We start from the raw sequence: 15,073 nt of genomic DNA, 5'->3' as shown, positions 1-15,073 counted from the left end.
TTGATTTTTCTCCCGGCAATCTTGATTCCAGTTTGTGCTTCAGTCAGCCCAGTGTTTCTCATGATGTACTCTGCATATAAGTTAAATACGCAGGGTGACAATACACAGCCTTGACGTACTCCTTTTCCTATTTGGAACCAGTCTGTTGTTCCATGTCCAGTTCTAACTGTTTCTTCCTGACCTGCATATAGGTTTCTCAAGAGGCAGATCAGGTGGTCTGGTATTCCCACCTCTTTCAAAATTTTCCACAGTTTATTGTGATCCACACAGTCACAGGCTTTGGCATAGTCAATAAAGCAGAAATAGATGTTTTTCTGGCACTCTGTTGCTTTTTTGATGATCCAGTGGATGTTGGCAATTTGATCTCTGCCTTTTCTAAAACGAGCTTGAACATTTGGAAGTTCATCATTCATGTATTGCTGAAGCCTGGCTTGGAGAATTTTGAGCATTACTTTATTAGCGTGTGCTGCTGCTGCTGCTAAGTCACTTCAGTTGTGTCCGACTCTGTGCGACCCCATAGACAGCAGCCCACCAGGCTGCCCCGTCCCTGGGATTCTCTAGGCAAGAACACTGGAGTGGGTTGCCATTTCCTTCTCCAATGCATGAAAGTGAAGACTGAAAGTGAAGTCGCTCAGTCATGTCCAACTCTTAGCAACCCCATGGACTTCAGCCTACCAGGCTCCTGCATCCATGGGCTTTTCCAGGCAAGGGTACTGGAGTGGGGTGCCATTGGCTTTGCATGAGATGAATACAATTGTGCGGTAGTTTGAGCATTCTTTGGCATTGACTTTCTTTGGGATTGGAATGAAAACTGACCTTTTCCAGTCCTGTGACCACTGCTGAGTTTTCCAAATTTGCTGGCATATTGAGTGCAGCACTTTCACACCACCATCTTTCAGGATTTGAAAGAGCTCCACTGGAATTCCATCACCTCCACAAGCTTTATTCATAGTGATGCTTCCTAAGGCCCACTTGACTTTGCATTCCAGGATGTCTGGCTCTAGGTGAGTGATCACACCATTGTGATTATGTGGGTCATGGAGATCTTTTTTGTACAGTTCTTCTGCATATTCTTGCTGCCTCTTCTTAATATCTTCTGCTTCTGTTAGGTCCATACCATTTCTGTCCTTTATTGAGGTCATGGTTGCATGAAATGTTCCCTTGGTATCTCTAATTTTCTTGAAGAGATCTCTAGTCTTTCCCATTCTATTGTTTTCCTCTATTTCTCTGCATTGATTACTGAGGAAGGCTTTCTTATCTCTCCTTGCTATTCTTTGGAACTCTACATTCAAATGGGCATATTGTTCCTTTTCTCCTTTGCTTTTTGCTTCTTTTCACAGCTATTTGTAAGGCCTCCTCAGACAGCCATTTTGCTTTTTTGCATTTCTTTTTCTTGGGGATGGTCTTGATCCCTGTCTCCTGTACAATGTCACGAACCTCCATCCATAGTTCATCAGGCACTTTATCAGATCTAGCCTCTGAAATCTATTTCTCACTTCCACTGTATAATTGTTAAGGGATTTGATTTAGGTCATGCGTGAATAGTCTAGTGGTTTTCCCTGCCTTTCTTCAATTTAAATCTGAATTTGGTAATCTTTAGGTATATTTAAATAAGAAGACTGACTGAGTCAAAGGCCTTGAATGCATATATAGGAGACAATATACAGTAAAGAAGTAAATACATAGATGAATAAATATATTTGTCTGTCTATCTCCAAATTGCCCCCAAGAAGACTGCACAATCGACTTCTGGTGTAGTGTAGACTCAGCTGCTGATCACGAGGCATCATCTGACAGCTGGTAGTCTTTGTGGTTTGTAAGTTCCCATAAGTGGAAGACAAGTCTAATTATCTCCTTTTTCTCAGGAAGAAACAGGCTCAAAGAGGTTGAGTGACTTGCCCAAGACCTTAAACTGAATCTAACTTCACTCCTGGCTCCCCATACTAATCATAGCATCAACACCCAGGATCTAGCTTGGATCCCCCCGGAACCTCCTGTCCAGTGTGGCAGCCACTAGCTATATATATGGATATTTACATTTTCTAAAATAAAGCAATCAGCACCTCAGTCACTTCATTTCAAGTGCTTCAGATCTGTGGGTATTTATCATATTGGACATCAGGGCCTGGAGCATTTCTACCACAACAGAAAGTTCTACTGGACAATGTTGCTCAAGAGTGCCGGTATCCCCACCTCTGGGGTGGACCTCTCCACTCCCCATTCCCACAGCTCTTGCTCATCCTGTACACAGAGGTTGAATCAAATCTCCTGGAGACTCAAATTTATCACATTAGTCTAAAACCTTTCCTGATTCTCTCTTACCTATTATCTGCCACATAAAGAATAAGCAGAAATCTAAAACCATGTTTTCTCTTTATCTGCCTCCAATTTCTCCTCAATTATTACATGACATCTCTGTCTGGCTTGAGGCCCTATAGATACGGAGGTGAGCAAACTTTACCCTTAATGAGTCTATGGTTTGATGGGTTAAATAATACACAGTCCCTGCCCACCTGTCCTGCTTTTATTTTCTTTATGGTACTGACCACGACCAGTATTTCATTGTTATAAACAGTTACCTTTACTAGAATGTAAGCCTCACAAGAGCAGTGGCTTTCTTTGTCTTGTTGACTTCTGTATCCACAAAAGACTGCCATCCCTTAGCAGTTGAATAACAAATATTTATGGTTGAATGTAGTTATTTAACTCTATTCTGTGATATTGTACTTCCAGTTCTTTCTGATGAGCTAGAAAAATTAAAAATGAAGCAATCCTTAACCACAGCTAGGGTTGAAAGAAATGAAATAAGCAATTTTCTGCAACTCTTCTGTGGTATTGATTTTTGGAAAGTTTTTAATAACCGTGAGCCTTCTGTTTAAGTTGTCAGAGTTCTTTCCTGGTTCCTTGTTCACTTTTGACACTGGTAGCAGCAGTAGGGCGAGGAACTAGTGAAGAAACAGTACTGGCACAGTTAGCGATGGGTTTTTAGGTCCCTGAATGTGCCATGGAAAATCCCCTCACCTTTGTCCTGTTTTTCTTCATTTTTACCTTTATCCAAAATCTTCCCGGCATATAGAAAGCTTTTTCATTTCTTGTTTAAAAAAACAACTGGAGGTCCCTATCTTTTAACAGAAAGATTTTGTCCATTCACGCTTAGTACAGCAACATTCTTACATAATTTTATTCCTTCAGTTGGCTTTTATATTTACTACTTATTTTGTTTCTTCTTTTTCTTAAGTTTTTTTTTCAGTTTCCATTATTCTTCATTCTTCTTATCCCTTTGCAATTTTCGCTCAATTTTTATGTCCTACTAATGGTTTCCTTTTGTTTCCTCACACTCATAATTAAATACTCACTTCTCTATTCTGTGAAAACAAAATGACAAATATTTCCCCTGCTGCTTTTCTCTTCACTCCAATACTTTATGGCCTTTAAAACTCTGTTAATTCCCTACTCTTCCTACAGATGAGAGCTTCAGAACCCTTTTCCTTGTACCTTCTTTTCCTTTGCCTCCCTCAGGTCCTAGTTTTTCCCAAGATAGTTTCATTATAATTGGTTCCAGATCATTATTAGGTTTTCCTCTAATATTGTGTCATTTGTGTTTCAAGGTCTCTATTTAGCACGTTCATTACACATTCCACAAAACTCTATAATTATCCATTTAAATTTAACTATGTATAGGTTAATTACTCACTGCTGTTTCTCTCTCTCTCTCTCTCTTGCAGTCTTCCACAATCTCTGTTTTGATTCATTTTTACGGTCTGACTCGTTCCCTAATTGTTGCCCTTAGATGATGTGGTAGTTTTAAAATAAATCCATGAGGCGGAGCTTCGTTGCCTCCCTTTGTGTAGGGCTGGACTTCCTTCTAATGAGAAGAATGTAAGAAGCGACACTGTGTGGCTTCTGAGACTAGGTCATGAAAAGCACTGTGGCTTCCTTCTTGTTGTCTCTTTTGGATTACTAGCTTGGAAGAACCCAGATGCCATATTTTGAGGACTCTCAAGCAGTCCTATGGAGACACTGCATGGTGAGAAATGGAGTTGTCTTGCCATAAGCCATGGGAGTGAGTCATATTGGAAGCATGCCCCCCATCAGCCCAGTAAAGTCTTCAGATGACTGCAGCTGCCAAGTTGCAGACTGCATGTAGAGGCACCCAGGGGAATTGTCTTCATTTTCTCATTATCTCCTTAGCCACAGAAATGGTGAGGTCCCAGCCCACCTGTTCAGCCCACCTATTCAGGTGGCCGGGAAGACCAGCAGATATTCTCAGAAACACTAGAGCTAGCTTAAGACATTCTGACATCTCCAAAGCTTGGGGTTTCCCCAGGACCTTCTATTGCTCTGATCTCCTCCTCAGTGCTCTTAGCTGCTGAGACCCAAACTGTTGCCTGGACCAGAGAGGAAATGAAATTCTACGCTCATTGTTAGACCTTGGGAATGTGCTCCCAGTGTGCAGATCCTGCTGCTTCCTGACTCCAGCAGTCACTACCTCTGGAGAAGGAGTTGTGGTTGGATTAGGTGGGAAGGGAAGCCACTTCCTTCTCAGAATACCATCTGCCTTTTGACTTAGCTCCTTGATCCCTGGTGAGAGATGACTCCCTACCCTCCAAATGCTCTTTGTCTCTGGCTGCAGCCTACCTTGGCATGGATTATCTGGGCCTTGGGAAGCCTCCTGCACCACATTGTATTCTCCACAGTGCCAAGAATAGCATAAATCTTCCTTGGAGACTTGAGAAATAGAGCTCATCCTTTCTTACTGGTGTTTTGAGTAAAACAGGCCTTCCTCTTTCACAGAGAATGTATTTGTGTGCTAAACTTGGATCCTGAAGGATCCTTTGCACTTGGAGTAAACGGAAGTTGAGATGGAGTTGTACCTAAACATCTCTACTCTCTTGCCTGGATTCCCCTCAAGTTAGAGTATTTGTTTCAGAGATTTGCAGAAGGTATAAGTGTGATCCGCTGGGCTGGAGAAGAGGGGTAGAGTCTTTGTCTTGTGTAATCCACGTTGATTCTGATCCACTTCTAGGAGTCTGGAGACCATCTCAGTAGGCCCCAAACAGTCTGCTTGGACTCTAGGCCTCCCACAGAAGGCCTCCAAGGCCTCCCCTGTTGGAGCTGGTGAGCAACAGTCTGGGTCAGCGTTTTCCCAATGCTGTTCTGGTGAGCACTGTTACCACGAACTACTTGGTGCAAAGAAAACACCAAAGCTCAAATATGTTTAGACAACTTGCCCAACTCTGTCAGTGTTCATTCAGATGCTGCATAAAAAAACACAAAGCAGAAAGCCAGCAAAGAAACCTTTTTAAATCTATTGAACCTAAATTTCTCAGACATACTTGACTATGGGTCTCATGCCCGCTTTTACCATATAATATTGATCGGCAACCTGTGGGAGGACTTCCTGTGAATAACACTTCAGAAAGGACTAGGATCCCGGAGCTGCCAGTGACCTTGGGGCTCTCATGGAATTCAGTTTCCCTTGGATTCTAAAGCAGCACAGCCTAAAGCAGTAGCTCTCAGAGTGTGGCCCCCAGACTAGCATCATCTGGGAATTTTTTGGAATCACAAGTTCTCAGTTCCTACATAGCCCTGTGAGGTTGGCATTCAACACTGTATTTCAACAACCCCCTTCCCCAGGTGATTCTAATGCACAAGTGTGTTTGAGAACCACTGACCTGTTGGGTAAGAAACAAACTCAAGCCATAGTCCCTGGATTTAAATTCCACCTCTGCTACTTGACACCTTGGTGGCCTTGATATATTTCATACTCTGTCTGTGAAATAGTACCTATTTCACAAGGCTGTCATAAGCGTTAAGTGAATTTTTTTAAATTTATTTTTTAATTGGAGGAAAATCACTTTACAGTGTTATGTTGGTTTCTGCCATACAACTAGGTGAATCAGTCATAATTATATATATATTCCCTCCATCTTGAGCCTCCCTCCCTTCCCCCATCCCATCTCTCTAGGTCATCACGGAGTGCCACGCTGGGCTCCCTGTGTTATATAATGACTTCCCACTGTCTGTCTGCTTTACACATGATAGTGTGTATATGTTAATGCTACTTTCTCAATTCATCCCACCCTCTCCTTCCCCCCACATTAAGTGAATTTGAATATATAAAGCTCTTGGAACAGTAACACAATGTGTTAGTTGTCAGTGAGAGTTTGCTATTATTACCATTGCTGAGTAGTTTCTCTGAATTTCCACTGAAAGGGCAAAGTAGGATCACACAGTTGGCAGGGGTGGGTATGAGTTGGTGTCACAAAATTTTGCCATCTGATCATGACCTTATAGAACACAAGACGTTCCCGTGGGAGGAGATGTTTTGCACTGTGTCATTCCCGGAAACATCATTTCATTACTGTTCATAGTGATTAATTAAGAACCACCAGTCTTGTGAAGTGAGCAGCTCAGAGGAAGTAGAATCATTCCAGCTGGATTTTTCTGCATTGACTTTAGGTAGTGGATGAAATCTCAGCTTCATCCTCAGCAAATGCCCTCTAATTCTACAGACCGGGCCCTCCTCTGACCCTGGCAGCAATAATCTCGTTCTGTTTGTGTCACAACAATGACATAGGAGCCTCAGCAAGTTGCCAAGTTGCCCTGTGGCAGACTTGGGATTCGAACCCAAAGGCTAGTCCTCCTAGCACATCATTAGCATGTGTTCCATTTGGAGGGCCTTTAGAGAGCATCAAGCCCAACCCCCTCAATTTACAGAAAGGGAGACTGCCGTCCTGGGGCCCTGTGGCTGACTCAAGATTGCCCAGCATTGGCGTGACTGAGCTATAGCTGGAGGCTGGGTCTCCTCTAAGTTCAGTGCTCCTTCCTTCAAGATGAGGCTGGCCTCCAGCCTGTCTCTTTCTGGTGCTAGATGTAGCACCGGGGTCAGATCTCAAGGGTCTTTCTCTGTTCTTTCCTGAGCATAATGCCGCCATGAGCCAGGCAGACCCATCGTCCGTGGTGTGGTGGGTGGCTCTGCTGCCAGACATGTCCCGTCCTACCCAGAGGTCCCATCTGAGGCTCTGGGAAAGCCAAACAAAGGTAACTAGAATGTGTCGCAGGGGGCCCATTAGCTTCCTGGAGCCTCCCGGAGCATTCCCAGAAGGAATCTTTGCTGGGAGTGTGTGATCAGCGGCAGACACCGTCACAGGCAGCTGCTGGCATATTAATATTCCAGACAAATGGCTTTTGGCTCAGGCAAAAGATCCTGCTTGGGAGCAGGTTTCTCTTTGAAGCTCCTAAGAGGGGCAGCTTGCAGAAAAAGACAGTTTTGCAGCATGATTCCATTGGAAACCCTCTGCTCCAATCCGTCTTGGTTTATTTTGTTGTGCTATCTCTTCCACTTCATAGCAGGCTCAGCTGTTCTTGTCCTCAGGGAGAAACTATCCGTGATTAGCTGGGACACCAAAGCAGCCATGCTGGCTCAAGGCAGGAGGAGCAGCCCATCACTGCTCTGGGTGCGAATCTTAGCTCTGCCACTTCCCAGCTGTGTCACCTTGGATAGATCACTTCACCTTGCTGAGCCTCAGTTTTCTGGGCTATAAAATGGGAGTATACTACCTTTCCCACATGGTGGTTGAGGATTAAATACAACCACGTGTATAAAGTGCTTAACACCCTGCCTGAGGACAGTTGAAGACAGATGCCACTAGTATTGAGTGGGAGGCTCAGAACAAGCAGAGACGCTGAAGAGTCCTGAGCAGTGCCGGCAACATTAATGTCTCCCAGCAACCCCTCCTTTTCAGGCTAGGGGAATGGGGAATATGTCCAGATATTTCCACCTTAAAGAAACTCTAGCCTATGGCCCTTCAAAACCAAATTTTATAGGTGGGAAAACTGAGGCTCAGAGAGGGGAAGGAACTTGCTGAACTTTACACAGCAGATTAGATGCTGGAGTGGAGCAAAGCCTTCTTTTCTCCCCCATCTTCCTGAGCACCTAAGATGCATTCCCATGAGCCACACCACTCAGGGCCTTGCTATCTTTGCCTCAAGTCCTTTGCTTCAGAAGGAGCATGTCTGGCATTGCATGTCCACCCCCAGTGGACCAAGCCAGGTTCGACTGGCAGAGGGGCTGTGTGGTGTTACCTGCTGGGTAGGTCTACATGGGGGTCTAGGCATTTGAGTGGCTCCCAGGCTCCCCTGTATGTTCTATAAGTGGACAGGCTGGAGGCCTTCTGACCTAGGGGACTGCACCCCTGGAAGGAGCATTGATTGTTGACCCCTGGGTGACCTTCTCTGAGTCTCAGTTTTCTCATCTGCGTAATGGAGAACAACTCTCCTCTTTTCAGGGATTAGGGTTAGGATACTAGGGGCCAAGCTGAAAATACAGCAGTATGCCTACCCCATCCCTCACTGTAAGGACTGCTCGGAAGTCTCAGTGCAACCCCCAGACCAGTGTGGCTGGGTACAGGCTCACCCAGGGAAGGACACCGCCGCATCACCCGTGGAGACCAGACACCAGCCTGACGTGCACATCCAGGCTGTGGTTGGGAGCCGCGGGCAGGCAGTGGCCTGAGGGCCACACCCACCATCATGCTGCGGTGCAACAACCAGTCCCAGTCACTCTGCGGGCTCCCACCTGCAGTGGAGGAGGGACGGGCTGCCTGGCTGATTGAGAGGATGCCTCCCAATGCGGAGGCTGGCTTCTGGGCCACGGGCTCACTCAAGGCTTGGTGCCAGTCCAGGGTTTGAGTCAGTAAGTCTCACACCCTCCCAGCCATAACTGTCTTCTTGACCAGGAGAGGATTATGTTCACAAGTCCTTCAGGAGGATGTGAACTTGTCAGGCCTTGGGAAATGCCAAAGCCATTTTCAGTGGTAAGAAAGATCATGATGGTGATACAGGAAGAGAGGAGGAGAGAGCCACATTGCCCCAAGTTCAAGAAAATGAGCATTGTAAAACCCCAACCCTGAACTCTTCTACAAGCGCGACCAGTCCATTCCCTAATACCTCTCCTCCCCTCTCTTCCCCACTTACCCTCAAACACATGCATGGTCCAGCCACTGTCCTTCAGTCTGGGGCCAGTCCAGTGCCCCATGCATTGTGGCACCACCGCTCCCTGGCCATCAGGGGCCACGATGTAGCCGAAGGACCTCTCCCTGTTTTCTGGGTGCAGCTCAAATGGCATGTCCTGGCTCCTGGGTGCAGAAGGTTGATGCCTTGTTTCTGTGAGGCCTGCAGGAAATATTAAGGGGCTGGAGTATTAACCACAGTCTAAGCCTCCTGGAATTGTCAGGGAGGATGGAGCCTCCAAAGGACCAAAGTGAGGTCAGGCGAGAGCAAGTGCTATGCCATCTTTCGTGGTTCCATTCATGAGGTCATATTCCTCTGCTGCTGAGTTTGCTAAACCTCCTTCAATTCTGAGAGTGTGTGATCCTCAGGCATTCTGCCTCCACATCTATCCCATGCTCACCATCATCTGGAGCATCCTTGGGAAGCAGACATGAGCCCTATTTGCGCACATTTTATGAGGGAAGACCACTATCTCTCATGTCCGCTATCCCCTCTCCCCACGGCTCTGACCTTGTTAGAAAGTGTTTCTCATGTGAACTACAAACTCTGCCTTCCTGGGGTTGCACCCACTCTCCTCGCCTCATAGACCCATTTAAAGGACCCCTTGGAGGTGAAGGGTTCCTTGCTGTCCGAGTCCTTGTGAGAAACACGAGGACAGCAGACTTGAGATATGCTATCTTCCTCACACATCCCTGGGGTCCATAAAGCAAGCTGCTGTTTACTCTTTTCCATGGGAATTTCCCATCTCTTGGGGAAGGAAGGAAGGTCTGGTGCTATTGATTAAAAGTACAGAGTGGAGAACTGACTGTCAAAAACCCACATGAGTGACTAGTTGAGGAGGCTGAGCTGAGATGTGAGTGATCACCCTCTGGTCCAAGGCTCTCTGATGCTGTGTAGGGCTCAAGGGTCAGATGTAGGGGGTTCTGGGATGATCCACGTCCCAACATGGAACTTGGCCCCATCCCACCTTTTCCAAACAGCACTCAGCCTCCACCCCATGTGACCTTTGGATGAGGGGACATTTTATTTCTCAGAATAGGGCCAGACAGGCTGCTGGCTTTCCTCCAGCAAGTCTTGGGGCTGCTTCAAGAAGAAACGTCTGGAAATGTGTGGAGTTCGTGAGCAAATGGCTTCATGGAAGCGCCTATTAAAATTTCCTCTGCTGAGGCTGAAGTAGACAGCATGAAAACCAGCGGGCCTCCCACCTCCCCCACACCCCTCCTGGGTCTCATTCTCCCGCCACTCCCACCCAGCCCTGGAAAACACATACCCTTGTCTAAACACCAGCACCAAGCAGACCCATGCCGAGGCCATATGTGTTAGATTATATTATTGTTTAAAATATTCACTGGTCTTTTCCATGGAAGATTATCCCTCCTTACCCCATTAGGCTTGGCCATTCGATTTGATTTAGCTGATGGAATGTGAACAGAAGTGGATTGTGCCACTTCTGAACAGAAGTGTATTGAGTTCTACTCTGTACTCCCCTAGACCTGAGGTTAACAATACCCTGGGCACGGGCTGCTCTCTTAGCCTGGTACTAGAAGGAAAATGGCATAGACCTTAGCTGCAACTGATCTTAAAGGACATATAATGTGAGTGAGAAGCAAACCTTTGTTGCTGTAGGCCACTGAGAGCTGGGGGATATTTGTTGTTGCAGCGTAACTTAGCCTACGCTGACTAATACACCAGGCATGGCAGGAGATGGTATGTTGCTTTGAGATCAAATATCCCAGGATATATGGGAAAAGAGAGAAAGTACCTGCAGGTAAATCCAGAGATGGGGCGCTTTATTCCCCCGTCTTCCCTCTGAAGTCTTAACTGACTTAAAGAGGGAAGGTAAAGTCAGAATTTGCCTCAAATTCTCCATATCTCCCCCAGCCATAAGTTTAGAGTCTCTTATAGGGATGGTATAAGGTCTAATTTTTACTCAAATGTGGATTTTCAGCCTCAGGAGAAAATAATTTGTGCTGTTTAAATAGGAAAGGGAAACAGCTTTGGAAATGATTGCTTTGTGATTTAATCACCTTTTGTTCAGACTCTTCAAAGCTAACTCAAGGAGTATCTATGTATTGGCTCATATACTAAATTTCCAGCAATATCTGAAGACAGAAGAGACATAGCTTTATTGCCACTCCCCCATCCCATCTTTGGAGAAGCATGAGACAGAGCTGCTTCTGAACCACAACACCTTCCACATGACCCCAGACAATAGAGTGGGAAGATCACTGATGCCAACCCATGCCTATGAATATGTGAGGAAAACTGATGCTCAGAAAAAGCACATACCAAAAATATCTTGAAGTGCTGGAGCACTTTATGTTTTATAAAGCATGCTCATATCTTTTATTTTAATGAATTTCCTCACCCACATAAAGAAAACAGTCGTCATCCGGCTGGAGGTCAGGAGAGTGGCGTCTGAGTACTCCTGCCACCATCAAATTGTAGAGATGTCTTGTACAAGCCATGTCGTGTCTTGGAGTCTCAGCTTTGCTGTCAGAAGGCCAGTTTCAACTACTCATTCTTTCTTTCATTCAGTAACAGCTTATTAAATACCTACCACACAGTAGCCACAGTATGTAGATGAACAATGCTAATGAAAGGAAAATAAAGTATGCTACTGCTGCTAAGTCATTTCAGTCTGACTCTGTGCGACCCCAGAGATGGCAGCCCACCAGGCTCTCCTGTTCCTGGGATTCTCCAGGCAAGAACACTGGAGTGGCTTGCCATTTCCTTCTCCAATGCATGAAAGTGAAAAGTGAAAGTGAAGTTGCTCAGTCATGCCTGACTCTTCACGACCCCATGGACTGCAGCACACCAGGCTCCTCCGTCCATGGGATTTTCCAGGCAAGAGTACTGGAATGGGGTGCCATTGTCTTCTCCAAAAATAAAGTATAGGAGACTGGAAAAATGACCACAGATTCTTTCCATCTCTGAGTAGATTTCCTTTACATCAAGAGGTCCAGTGTTTCTATGTTTGGTCATGTGACTTTGGCCAATGGGATAGTAATAACTATGACATAAGCATTGACTTGTAGAGCACTTGCACATTGGGACTTTTACTGTCTTTCTATGATTGGATCCCTGACACCAGCATGTGTATAAGCTCAGCATATCATGCTGCAGGGTGAGATTCATGTGGCCCAGTTACCCCTCCAATCCACACTGACAGCCTGTCAATCACCAATATGTGTGGACCATCCAGCCATCAACCAAGCCATCAACTGACCAGAGTCACATGATAAAGCCCAGAGGAGATGAGCTGTGTCAAACCAGAAAAAGTACCCAGCGGACCCATCTAATCATGAGCTAGATAAAATAATTGTTATAGTAAGCCATTACTTTGGGGGATGATTTGTTACACCGCAAAAGCTAACTAATGCAGAAAAGAAGACATTCATTGAGCCTCTATGAAAGGTATGACACAAGACCTTCTGTGTAGATTTCCTTATTACATTATTACTCCATTATTACATGACTCCATGAGGTCGATGATATGCTTCCCCACTTTACTGTGGAGGAAACTGAGGCTCGGAGTAGTTCATCCACTGGCACTTCGGAGAAGTAGTGGAGTCAGGAATCGAATCTGAAGCTAAGATGGATCTAACCTGCTAAGAGGGTGTAAAAGTCGCTCAGTCATGTCTGACTCTTTGCAACCCCATGGACTATACAGTCCATGGAATTATCCAGGCCAGAATACAGGAGTGGGTAGCCTTTCTCTTCTCTAGGGGGTCTCCCCAACCCAGGGATCAAACCCAGGTCTCCCGCATTGTGGGCAGATTCTTTACCAACTGAGCCACCAGGAAAACCAAGAATTCTGGAGTGGGTAGCCTATCCTTTCTCCAGTGGATCTTCCTGACCCAGGAATTTAACCAGGGTCTTGTGCATTGCAGATGGATTCTTTACCAGCTGAGCTACCAGGGAAGCCCTAAGCTAAGAGGGTACCTGCCAAGAAAAGGGTTGGTAGAGCATGAGTGAATTCTGTCCTTTGAAGGCTCAATATTTTTGGTCTGTAGGCTGCACAACCCACCTCGATGCTTCGCTTCTGGGAGCCCTAGTGAACTGTGTACCACATGGGGAAAGGAGTGTGCTGAGTCCAGAAAGCCTTAAAGAAGATGGGGTCATGATGAAAGGTATGAGAAGAAGGGGTCAAGGCAGTGCTTTCCAACTGAAACGCCTCAGAAGACCAGCTTCTGGGAGCCCGCTTCTAAATGATCAATTCCAATCTCATTATGACCGCAGCTGCCATTAACTCAGGAGCTAATTGCTATTAGCTTATAGAAACTCAAGAGGGTTTAGCTTCAAAAATTCCACGACACGGGGCCATCTCACTGCTTAAATGGCCACATTGCTGTTATTAATTCCTTTTGACTATTAGCTTATTACTGTTAAGTTATTATAACTTTGTATGAAGTCCTTGAACCAGATGCATGTCCTCCACACACATTTCATCACAGGGAGCAGAGTGCACCCAGAGGTTCAATATTTTAATTTCCATTTTTCTTTAAGGTATAGGCTTATTAAGAGGCATCAGGAAGCTCCTTGATTTTGAAGACAGGTTCCGTAAGCAAAGGCTGTAACAAAAACCAGACTGTTCCACATTTTTATGCAGTTAAGGTCTTGGCAAATGTAGAGCGAATCTGGGTAACAGCAAAGCTTCGCCCTGGAAGGGCCTTGGAGACTTGAGTTCATTCTCATGTTACGTTGGGGGAAACTGAGGATAGGAGATGGGTTCAGGACTCAGGTAAGGTAAAATGCCAGGTCTGCACTGGCCAGATGACAGCATCTGAAATAGCCAGGTCTTTGTTTCAGAGAAGTTAAAAGTCTGCTGAGGATGCCAAATTTGCAAGATTACCAATGCTAGACAATTACAGCAGGGTCCCTCATATTCCCTGCGAAAGATACCTACGTGCTAAGAAATGGGCCAAGACGCAATCCTTTACTCCTTTTTAGCAGAGAGCCAGCTGGCTGGAGAGCTACATGACAGTGTGTGAAATTAGACATATTTAACGGGTGACGACAAGGTTCTTTCTGTCTATGTTCAGAAGCCTCCCTTAACGAGATCCAGTCGGTCTGTTAAGAAAATAAGAGTGTGTGCAATTACCAAGTTCATCGTTTGTTTTTGTTTAACTTTGTAGCTTCTTCCCAGGATGCCTTGAGGCATGTCTGGAAAAATGTCAGCACTTGTTGCTAAGCAGATTCTGGTCCTGGGAGATGTTCTCTTTAATGCTCTCTGGGGTCCCTCTGTGGCCAGGTCCAGGGGGGAGGTTGATGGGCGTGGTGCTTGGGGAGCCAGGGTTCTGACGCTAGCTCTGTCTCTAACTGCCTACGTGACTTGGAGTGTCGTGGTCTCTCTCGGAGCCTCAGTTTTCTCCTCAATACAGCTGAGGAAGAGAAGGTGGGACGCCGTTGCTCCTCCAGATGTCAATTCTAAATCTCTTTTATTGGATTTTTTGCTCTTAAAGGCGTGGAAGAGGGAGGTGATAAGATGGAGCACTCTGCAGATTGAGTGCAGGGTTTTCTCCGAGGTCAGGGTTTCTGAAAGGATCCTAATTAAAGCCAAGTGAGCTCTTTTGAGTGAGAATCTCCGCAGAGTTGCTTGTTGACCTTGGGAGGACTGCTGAATGAGAGAGAAGTGAAAAAAAGAGACGAGAGAGAAAAGAGGAGAAAGAAGAGTCAGAAAAGGGTGCAAAAGCCACAAAGAAAAAGGGAGAGGAAGGAAAGGAGATGGAGTGGGGGCGGTGAGGAGGAGGAGACAGGCAGACCCAGGACAAGAAGAGAGATTTCAAGCAAAGAAGACAAATTGGTAGAAATTAGAAGGGAGGAAGGGTGAGCAAGAGAGAATAAAAGTAAGGAGCGACATCAAAGAAGATGGGATAATGGATGTGCATGCATCTATTGGTTAATTTCTAGAGCATACAAAGTAGAAATTAGCTTCCCTTGCAGCATGGATGGGAGAGTGAAATGTTAAAGCAGAAAAAATATGTACAAGCAGGAAGCGCTTTATTTTTTTGATGTCGACACCTGGACAAGGTTCTGATACACCGCACATGCAGTA

The 15,073-nt window shown here is 45.5% G+C and overlaps 1 protein-coding gene across 3 annotated transcripts in view; it reads left to right on the top strand.

Moving 5' to 3' along the window:
- The window catches only part of LOC147342852 (uncharacterized), a 239,908-nt gene that overhangs the window by 183,164 nt on the left and 41,671 nt on the right, over nucleotides 1–15,073 (top strand). For 2 of the 3 annotated variants that reach the window (XR_015156751.1, XM_086381801.1), the window contains one exon: nucleotides 13,032–13,148. The exons of the other annotated variant lie outside the window; for it this stretch is intronic. Coding sequence is in view for 1 of the 2 variants with exons in the window: in XM_086381801.1 (XP_086237927.1) it covers nucleotides 13,032–13,148 (117 nt within the window). In the remaining variant the exon portion in view is untranslated. The remainder of the gene's footprint in view (nucleotides 1–13,031; nucleotides 13,149–15,073) is intronic. 3 annotated transcript variants of the gene reach the window in all.

This window comes from Bos grunniens, chromosome 28 (assembly GCF_055505025.1).
Source record: "Bos grunniens cultivar Pamir isolate PY7600 chromosome 28, Bosgru_T2T1.0, whole genome shotgun sequence".
Taxonomy (NCBI): Eukaryota; Metazoa; Chordata; class Mammalia; order Artiodactyla; family Bovidae; genus Bos; species Bos grunniens.
This window is presented reverse-complemented; position numbering and strand designations above follow the sequence as displayed.